The sequence below is a fragment of the Lycorma delicatula genome, chromosome 10, assembly GCF_047948215.1.
Source record: "Lycorma delicatula isolate Av1 chromosome 10, ASM4794821v1, whole genome shotgun sequence".
Taxonomy (NCBI): domain Eukaryota; kingdom Metazoa; phylum Arthropoda; class Insecta; order Hemiptera; family Fulgoridae; genus Lycorma; species Lycorma delicatula.
In genome coordinates, this window is record NC_134464.1 from 102,350,412 (window position 1) to 102,361,936 (window position 11,525).

At 30.7% G+C, this 11,525-nt stretch overlaps 1 protein-coding gene across 13 annotated transcripts in view; it reads left to right on the plus strand.

Moving 5' to 3' along the window:
* Positions 1-11,525, plus strand: part of LOC142331040 (uncharacterized) — a 107,721-nt gene that overhangs the window by 80,384 nt on the left and 15,812 nt on the right. For 10 of the 13 annotated variants that reach the window (XR_012757871.1, XR_012757872.1, XR_012757869.1 and 7 more), the window contains one exon: positions 8,497-9,031. The exons of 1 other annotated variant lie outside the window; for it this stretch is intronic. Coding sequence is in view for 6 of the 12 variants with exons in the window: in XM_075376661.1 (XP_075232776.1) it covers positions 8,497-8,765 (269 nt within the window). In the remaining 6 variants the exon portion in view is untranslated. Of the gene's footprint in view, positions 1-8,496; positions 9,032-11,525 lie in introns of those variants that run through there. 2 more of the 13 variants (XR_012757873.1, XM_075376657.1) reach the window with 1 other exon arrangement.

Genomic DNA, 11,525 nt, shown 5'->3' on the forward strand with positions numbered 1-11,525 from the left:
TACTGGAATGATTTAATCTTTGAAATACCTTTAATTCTTAAAAGAATACATTCTTATAATTATACAAGTAAGTATATTAATATAATATAAGCGTGTCCCAAAAAAAAATCATCTGATTTGAATTATTTATATTTTGAAAACTATTCAATATAAAAACATAACATTAATTTTGTATTAAAGTTTTTCTACATAGAAAGTCATGGGTGCTCAACATACTCGGAATACATCCACACTAGTTGAATTCATCCCACACTTTTTTCCCGTTGGAATTGGGAAATTTGCCTAACCCAAATGCCCAGCAGCCCATACATACTGGGTGTGTGGGGTTCACCGTCTACTGCAGTGGTACCCACTAAAAACCACTCCCTCATGTGATGTGGTGTTGGAATTGCCATTAAAACATTACCTCAATATCATGTGCATCCACACACCTTACATTCATACAAAATACATCTCATTCACATGCTACTGTACACTGTATGCACACTTTTTTCCCGTTGGAATTGGGAAATTTGCCTAACCCAAATGCCCAGCAGCCCATACATACTGGGTGTGTGGGGTTCACCGTCTACTGCAGTGGTACCCACTAAAAACCACTCCCTCATGTGATGTGGTGTTGGAATTGCCATTAAAACATTACCTCAATATCATGTGCATCCACACACCTTACATTCATACAAAATACATCTCATTCACATGCTACTGTACACTGTATGCAACTCTTCTAATATATACAAACTTCACTTATTTACTTTTTTTTTTCACCCTACTCCCCTGGGCCAGACATACAATTAAGTAAAGCTGAGCCCAGGGTATATATATTTGTTCTTTTTTATTTTGTCCTTTTACTCTAAGGCAGCCAACCTGCCAACTGGCAGTAAATCTGGCACGGCCCCCCTGTTCAGATCTTTGATCTTTATTTTGCCTGCTTCTAATCTCCAGGAGGGAGTAACAAGGCCCAACTATGTCACTCCTGGGACTTTTTTTGTCCTTCAGTTTGAAGATGGCTGCCGTCACCTCATCTTGTGTGAAGCGCTTTCTGTCACACTTGATGTATTCAGTAGCACCGTTATCTTTGCAAGAAAACAATCTAATCAGTGGGAGTCTCGCTATCTCCTCCATGAGGATGGGGAGCCGCCTACTAAATCGCTTCATAGCGATTTGATAGGCTCGCCCTCATGGATCTGAATTGAGCTCTCTGCAGAATTTTTCCATTTATTTTTTTAAACTGCTTGATTTCATAATTTAGTAAGTGTCATGAAGCTACATATCTTTTTGCGCAGCCTCTTCATATGCATCTCCTCCTGCAACCCTTAACCGCTATTTTTGGCATCATAAACTCTGAAGATCACTTTGCATATGCACTATTTGCACGGTCCACAAATATACTGAGTAAAAGCATCAAATTTCTACCATCTCTGCTCTGTCTGGCAACATTTTCAACGACAGTTGCAACTTGCCTTCATGTCAGTCTTAAAGGTTTATGAATGGCTATCACACAAAACAATGGGTCTTCGATTTCTAACAGTGTGGCCAAGTGATTACTTGCCGTTTTGTCCTGCAGGACTGTCCAGTTACACTTGGAGCGCTCCCATCATCTGTCCATTATGGTTAAATCCAGAATTGAGATATGTCCTCTCGCCACACAGGTAGGTGTGTGGTCATTTAAGCAGTAAAGACAATTCACTGTCATGGGGTCTGAAAGAACCTTGCCGTGCAGTTTTTGTAAGGACTACTGGCGACAACAGCCTTACAATTCAAGTAACCCATCAGGATGATCTTCCTGGGCGTTTTGGCAATGAATCGTTGAGTCTACCCACAAATGCCTCAAACTCATGAAATTCACAGTTGGGACTGACATAGGCGGCGCCTATGTCAGTCCAACAGATATGATTTATGTGAAATCAGATATTTTTGCAAAACGTGGTCCATGTTTTGCAAAAATATGTCGTTTCACGTAGCAAAGATATATTCTGAATATGAGCCAAATTTGACCATAAATAAATTTTTTTTTTTAATACCACGATCCCACGACATCGCAAAAATATCTCGTTTCATGTAACTAATATATATTCTGAATATGAACCAAATAGGACCAAAAATAAATTTTTTTTAGGATATCATGTACCCTACCATCAATCAGATAATTGCAACCTTTTGTTGTGCTTTTTAGTTCTCAGGGCTGTCCTTTGTTGGTCAGCCGCATCCATAATGCGGACAATTAATTCCTCAAGAGAATGCATTTTTGTTTTGTATACAATATTTTTCATCCATCCCCAGATGCGTTTCCAGATTATCGCGTTTCACGGAACTATATTCTGAATATGAACGAAATCAGACCATAAATATGTTTTTTTTTTTTAATATCACGGCCACACCAACACCTAGGAGGTCCATGTTTTGCAAAAATATCTCATTCACGTAACTAATATATATTCTGTACCAAATCTGAACATAAATAATATTTTTTTGAAATATCTCGACTCCACCGTCTTTAGCAGGTTCATGTCTTGCAAGAATATCTCCTTTAACGTAACTAAAATTTATTCTGAATATCAGCCTAATCGTAGTATAAATAATTTTTTTGGGAAATATCACAATCTCACAACTACCTAGGAGATCCATGTTTTCCAATAATATTTCGTTTCACTTCACTAATATATATTCTGAATATGTAACAAATCGGACCATAAACACATTTTTTTTTTTTAAATATCACGACCCCACAATCACCTAGCAAATCCATGTTTCCCAAAAATATCTCCTTTCACGTAAGTAATATATATTCTGAATATGAACCAAATTGGATCATAAATAAATTTTTTTTGAAATATCATGACTTTAACACCACCTAGTAGGTCCATGTCTTGCAAAAATATCTTGTTTCATGTAATAATTATTATTTTGAATACTGGACCATAAATAATTTTTTTTTTATGTATCACGACCACACTACCATTTGGCAGATCCATGTTTTGCAAAAATATTTTGTTTCACGTAACTAATATATATTCTGAATATGAACCACATCTGACCATAAATACATTTTTTTTATATATCATGACCCCACCACCACCTAGGAGGTCCATGTTTTGCAAAAATATCTCGTTTCATGTAACTAATATATATTCTGAATATGAACCACATCTGACCATAAATATTTTTTTTAAATATCGCAATGCTACCACCATATAGCAGGTCCATGTTTTTCAAAAATATCACGTTTCAAATAACTAATATATATTATGAATATGAACCAAATCGGACCATAAAAAATAATTATATTTTAAATTTAAAATATATTTCAATTTTTTTTAAAAATATGACGGCCCCACAATCATGTTTGATGCCAAAACTTAAAGGTGTTAAGATCAGGCGATCTTTGCGGCAAGGAATGTTGACTTGCTCGACCGATCCATTTCTCAGAGAATTATTTTAGTGTGTGGAATCGGCACAAGAGAAGCGGAGAGGCGTACCACTGTGCTGGAAGTATACTTTGTGTCTCAATGCTAGAGGAACATCTTCAAGCAAATGTGGCAATTCTTCTTGAAGAAAGTACAAGTAGACCTTAGGATTTATGCGGCTAGATAATATGAACGGTCCAAACCGCTGATTGTAGGAGAAAATACATTGATACTAAATAAGTGTTGAAAATTTCCTTCCACAGTTACATGAGGATTTACTTCTTGTCATGTAATGATTTAAACACCGACACAGTATTGCACATTGTTGATCGGCTGTTGTTATTTTATTGCCAGCTTTGAAATAATAATTTTTCAAATAATTTATTGTATTTCTGTCATTAATAAAAAAATTATTATCTCATGAATTTTTATTTATTTTATTAAATAATAAACGAAGAATTGTATAATTTCCAGTTTTTTTTAATAGTAAATTTTGATTTTACAAATTTTTCCAAATTAAAAGTAACACGTACACGTTTTATGTGTTTATAACCCATTACAAAGTTATTATATGTCAAACATAAAAAACAGGATCTTTTAACCCCAATTTATTGGTTTTCACCAATTTGACTAAACTTTTTTGTATTTAATATGTTTCAAATCTAATTTTGTTTTAAAGTTAAAACAAAATATTTAAATTATAAGTGTACCTAACTACACGATCAGTTTTGTACAAGATTATAATGTAAAACAAAGCAATTTCTCATAAAAAAAATTTCACTAAAATCTACTCTTGCATCACACTGAGTAAAGAAACTGATCGTGTAGAGAAAAGAACGTTACACTGAGACTGTGTACAGATGTTAAGCAGAGATCACTTTCATAATGATACAAGAAAAAATATTTAAATACCTCTTAAATGTAATTTACGTCATTTCATCAGAAAACACACATTTTTATTTTAAGTATAATACAGATTTACTAATACAGATTAGATGTTGCTATCATAAATTTGTTGATCTATTCTTCAATCTCTACCAACAAAACATTGACACACTTGCTCCATCTCTTGTATATTTGAACACAAATACCTTTTTAGCAGTTATTAAAGTATTCTGATTATTTTTTCTTTATTTTAAGGTCTCGCTTAAAATTTAGCCGATGAAATTTACATACCTTTCTTTTTCTTTTTTATTATAATTTCTCATTTATTATGTTCATAAAATTTTTTTACCGTAGCTAAAAACAGTAATAAATTTATAATTTGCAATGTTGTCGAAACAGTAGTATATACTGAAATGAATATAAGTCTTGCTGAAATTGAAAACAAACACCCACATGAGATTTTCATTATTAATCGATCAAATAAAAAAATTAATCTCTTATTCTGATCGGTGTACAGTAATAGATTATTTTGATTAACATCAAGAACGATTAGGTTTATTACTCTGCTGATAAAAAAAAATTCCCAAGCATTAGACCCGATGAATCGAGATAAAACCTTGATCTAAATAGAATGGGACAATCCAGCCAGAATTAATTGTAAGATAAAAAAATAGAAGTCATTAGACTCCATATTAATTATTTAATGTATAAACTCGAGAAATGATAAGAAAAAATGTGAAAATACTAAATATAAGAAACGATTATAAAATAATTTACAATTCAGGTGTTAATGAATACTACTTGAGTAGAAGACTTTGTGTTTCCTGTTTAGCCTCTGGGAGTTACCATTCAGGTATTACTTCAGAGGATGATATGTATAAGTGTAAATGAAGTGTAGTCCTGTACAGTCTCAGTTTGACCGCTCCTGAGTTGTGTGGTTAATTGAAACCCAACCGCCAAAGAATACCAGTATCCACAATCCAGTATTCAAATCTATATAAAAATAACCGCTTTTACTAGGACTTGAATGCTGGAACTCTCAACTTCCAAATCAGCGGATTTGGGAAGACATGTTCACCACTAGACCGACCCGGTGGGTTACTTGAGTAAAAGATTAGAAAAAATAATTCTAACCTTGAACAAATGCAAGAAATGAACATTTAAAAATTGTTTTAAATGCTTACAAAAAATTTTAATTCTTTAAGACTGTTTAAAAATTCATTAACTGTGTAATATTGTTTCTGTAAAATAAAAACCTTTCGTTATGTTTTATAAATAAATTGGTGGGAAGATAGTTTAAATAGTTCAGCAATTCATTAAAAATGGCAACAGAGACGTAAGACTCTTTCTTATAAGCTGAGGTATTGTGAAAATTTACCTGTAAAATGTTCTTTTGTCTGGTTTGGAAATTGTTATTTTTTATTAATAAGCGATTTTTTTTTCTGTTAGTGACTGATTTCATAATTATAAACACAAGTATTAGTTAACATTTTTAATTTTCTAAATACACAATCCATATTTATAGCCATTTTTTATTTTGAATACTCAAGTTTTTGAGGGAGCCCTAAGAAATGACATTACACTTCAGAGAGGAATATACATAAGTATTTATATATGTTTAATAATGATGATAAACTCAGTATTCTACTAAGGTACTTCAAGTATAACAATACAGTTTCATTTTTTTAACTAACAAAATCAATTTGTTCATTCCAAGCAAATTATTCATCTAATAAAATAGCCAGAAAGGAGATGCTGTTACTGTATGAGACTCAAAAATCCTGTTATTAGGTGATGGAAAAATTATGCAATCAGCAATGTTAATCAAAAATACTGTTAAGAACATCATGTTCTTAACAGCTGAACTGTTAAGAAGCATCAAAAAGCATTTACTGTCAAAAAGCATCACCTCCTGGGTGAAACTATTGTTTCAGTTCTGGGCATATGCAAAGTGTTGTCTCCTTATGGTGGTCTATCGACTCTTTTGGAAACCATCTTCTGTTTGTTTTACGGTATGTGCTTTTAGGCAGTCCTTATATTCACAATTATATACCAGTATATAACTGTGAATATATACATAAATTTTTAAATGTTAACTTACCCTTAATTTATATTTATGAATGTGTAGTCTTGTTAAAAAGAATAGTAACTTATCGTTTACCTTATTGTTTCTATCAAAAAACGACCGCAAAACCTTTTTCCTCTTTACGTATTTAACTCAATACTTGGGCTTACAAGAAAGGGCCTTATTATGCTTCTTATTTCATATCTAATAAATTATCTATCTATTAAAAAAATCTTCTGACTAATTTATTTAAAATACAAGTAAAAAATCTTATCTTATAGAAACAATATTACTCTGTTGATGAATTTTTAAATAATACTAATTTAAAAATTGAAAAAACCCTGAATCTTCTGTAACTGTTAAATTTGCACATAAACATGTGCTACAATAATCTTCATTAATGCCTTTTAATTTTTGAATTATTTGGCTGTTATCTTTTGTATTTAATATCTTATCTAACATAATTTCATGATTTTATATTGTACGTAAATAAATAATATGGACTTTAATCGCTTCTAATTTTTATTTTCTAATCGTGCATTTTGTGATGCTACTCTGATTGCATGTAATTATACAATAAATTATTTATAATAATTATAATTAAAATAATCATTAGCAGAGGATGTGGGGTGATGAGACGTATAAGGATGTGGAAGACACAGGATGTGGATTTATTAAGAATTCTCGTTTTCTTAATAAATTTATTACCTGTTGCAAGCAACATATTTGAAAAATTAATATATGTATATCGTATCAAACATGTTAACCACAGAATATAATTAAAGTTAGAAGAGTAAGCCAGTCAAAAAGTAAAATAAATCTTTATTATCCTCAAATAACACAGTTACAATTAAACAAGATAGAAAACTCAGCCGATTATTTCAAGTACATAACCTAATCTTTATTTGTAACGTAAACCTAATCTTTATTTATAATTATAACATTCAAAACATAAATTATTTTAAATCTACATTTGATTCGATAAAAAATAAAAAGACATTTCAATCCTATTTTCTCCTGTATGCATCATCTTCAGTTTAATATTCTATTAAACTGTAATATTTTGTCTCTATATTTTAGTATAAATATATATTATTCTGATTTGATTATAAGATAAAAAATTACGCTAAGCAAACCGTGTTTTTCATGGTACTGAATTAAGGAGAATTTATATACACAGTATTCATGAAGTATAGTAACATTGAAATAAATTTCAACTCTTAAATGAGATTCAGCAAATGGTTTTACCTAAAAAAAATAAATTTTTTGGTTAAAAAACCTACCGCATCCCAAGGTCCCCTCCTCTTCAGGGCCAATTCAAAAATGTTTAAAGGAAAGGTTAGAGTTGTGATACGTTATTCTAATAGGTAACTCTTAACTAAAATGGTGGTCATTTAATGTTTTTTCAGTTATGTACAAAAGTAACTCTTAAACAGCAGTTATTATTATTATTTTAATACCGGTAGCATGTCATTTTAATAATTAAATACGAATGTTTTAACACGATTTGAAATGTGCTGTTGTATGAGAAAATAAATGAAATTCAAAATTAAAGAGAAAGAGATGAGTTCATGGGAAATTAGAGTTGTTTTAGAGGATACATATTAACAATATCTGTAATCAAACAAACAAGAAGAGTAATGAATGTAGGTGGGTTAAAATGGTACACTACTTGTAGAAGAGGTGTGAATAAAGGAGATGAGGCGATGGTACTCACGCAGCAGCTCTTTCTTATGTAATATAACAACTGTCAGTTCCAGTTTTATTTTGAAAAAATTGCATACTTTTATAATATTAACAATGTTAATTCTACCCTACTGACATTTGTGTGTGTCTGTCTGTCTGTAGTGTGTCCGTCCCGCTTAGGTTAGCACATAAAACACCAGTAGTGCGAGTGATGTCATTCCATACAAAAAGTAATAATGTGCTCAGATAACAGGCACTGGAATGTATAGATCGCTAGCGGAAAATCCCGATTCGTTAGTAGATGTCCCGTGGTGGTCAAGTGTATACTTGTTATATTATTATATATTTATTACTTGCACTTGTTATTATTTATACTTGTAATATATATTTATTTCTTTAACCAAAATATACGCAATACATATGTTATTAATATATTTTTTAAATTATGTTTTGCAGTTAAAGAAGAATTCGACGGTCATGTGTTTAAGAAATTTGAGCATAAAGATGATTTATGCGATGGAACGAGATTTACTGTTAGAAGAATGGAGAATAATGTTTTAAAGTGCAAAATTTCGACTGGAGGTAAGCAAGGAGAAACAATGTATATTCCAAGAATAACTTTGATCGATGAGAGTACAAAAGGGTTTTCATTGAAGAGACTTCAGTTTCCTCTGCGATTAGCTTTTTGTATGAAAAAAGTTTTGAATTGGTCGGTATTGATTTGAGAGGAGAAATTTTTGGGCATGGACAGTTGTTTGTTGCGTTATCAAGAGTAAAAAGCATGGAGTGGAATGAAAGTGAAATTGTCTTCTGAGCGTAGAAATAAACGAGTGAAAATGTTGTTTTTAAAGAAATTTTGGATGGTCTAGACCGATAAGTGGAACAGTGAATTTTTTATTGAAAAGAAGAGTTTATTAAATACGATAAAAGAATTTCAAGGTTTTTTGTTTGTATGTTCATTAATAAATTTAAATTATACTATATAATATCATTTCGTAACTTATCCTTTATGATTTTTTTCTCTGAGCCCCTTCAAAAAAAAAATTCAAATTCCGACGCCTATCCCTCACTTTTTCTGTTTAGTCTCTGGAACCACCTTAAGGAATACCTTAAGTAATAACTTCAGAGGATGAATGAGGATGATATGTAAATGATGTATATTCTTGTACAGTCTCAGGTCGACCGTTCCTGAGATGTGTGGTTAATTGAAACTGAACCGCCATAGAATACCAGCACCATCTAGTATTCAAATCAAAATAAAAGTAACTGCCTTCACTAAGGACCAATCTAAACCAGATTTAATCGGGAAGATTTCCTGATATATTTTTGCTTTCAATTTTCATCATTCAAAAAATATTTTTCACACAAGATGTACAGTTTTGAACACCTAATAGTCTCATTCCAAGACATCGCCTGCCAAGGGAACCCACCCTAGTTTCAGAGGGCATGCCATAGGCACACCGGGAGAAGCTACTAATATAAATTAAAATAATTAAATTAATAAATAGCACACATAATAAATAAAGAACCCGACTTAATAGAGAAGGAGATAAAATCTGGCAGAAAATAGTGATACATTTTCTGTCATAAGTTGGTTATTTGTCAATCGATTTTCAAAACTAAGGTGTCATTTTGTTCTAAAAAAAATGCTTAGCATTTTCTTAAGAACACATAATATGATAAAAATTTACACGGTCACCGTTAACATTAATATAGTGAAATACTAAAATAATATAAATAAATAATTAATAAAATGAAATATTTTATTTATTAGACAATGTTGTTAAAAATGTATGTGTATCATCCTCATTCATCCTCTGAAGTTATTGTTCACTTCTCAATCCGATTTTCATATATAAATTTATTAATAAATACAAAATGACGGAGAGAAGGAAAATCGAAGGGAAATGTAACATTTTTCCTTAAGAAACTTTCTGTTCACTTTTACACCTAGAATCTGTAATGTATAAGCCTACCGTTTTAGATATACACCTGTTTACAATTGGCAATTCTTCAGAATGTCTTAACATCACTCCCAAGTGCAAAATAAAATTCATTTCACAACAGAAATTCTATGAATACCTTTAAACAGTATCAGAAATAAGTTAAAAAAATAGTTAATATTTTTAATAATTTTTTATTTTAATTTCTGCTGACACAGGGGGAACCCGATGGGTTAAGTCCTACAGGATAATTTACAGAGAGGTAGTCAGTCAACTCCCATGGATCTTGGGTCAATTGATGTGCTGCTTAATGGCAGTTTTGGTTGCTCCAGGGGTGCTTAAATAAAATTAAGGGAGAAAAAAGGGAATGTTGGTATTGTGAAGCCGTTGTTTTTCACATATATTTATGTTTTATTTACTTTTTAAATTTTAATATCGGGGTCCTTTGCATCCTGTAAGTATTTTCAGTGTTTGTGACTAAATTTTCTGTCTTGTTTAGTTTGGTGTTTTTAAATAAAATGTAAGGGCCCTTTCCACTCTTACATATGACAAACCTGATTGTGATTTAATCCCTATTTTAAAGAGTGTGATGAGGGCTAATGACTGTAGCAGTTGATGCTCATATAACCAAAAAAATAATAATATCCTCGAGAAAAGATTTTATTAATATTATTTTTAAATTTAATAATAAACATAAAATAGGTATAATTCGTATTAAAATAATCAGAAGTACAAAATTTTTTATATTTTAATTTATTATTCAGGAAAAATTACAATATTTAATTAAACAAAAGCTATGAAAATTTTAACATCTTTTTTTTTAAATAATAGATTTTTTTGTACAGATATTATATGTTAATCACTTTAAAACTGATATTATTGTAAATTAAAATTGCATAAAATTATAGAATAAATAGTAACTTATACCTGTGATTTCAATTCAATTTGTATAAGTATTTTATTATAAATAAAAATAAATAAGCTATATTAATTATTATTTATAATTTATACCTCCAAGACAGATGTCAACAACTATAGAAGTATTTCATTGTTGCGAGTGACTTATAAAATACTGTGAAAATGTTATTGAATAGATTAGAACCCCAAATAGATCACATATAGAAGGGTGTGAAGAAGGATTTAAAAAAGGACGATCATATTCAGAATAAATACAAAGTCTGATCGATTCTAAAATATTACGTATCCAGAAACAAACCTTTCTTATATCTTTTACAAAATTTCAGAAAGCGTATGATTTTGTGGACAGAGACTTTTTTCAAATTTTGAGAGAATATGAGTTGACCAGAAAAATTTGAACCTCATTAAACTCACTCTTACAAACACATTCTCTAAATTTAAAATTACAGCAAATATAGGCAAACCTTTCCTAGTCAAAAAAGGGCTGAGACGAGGTGATGAACTATCACCGAACCTATTTAAACTGGTTTTGAACAAAATAAAGAAAATCTTTTGTGAGATGGATGATTTGAGTGCAAAGATCAGATATAAAAACCGAAACATCAAAATAGGATGCCTATTTTT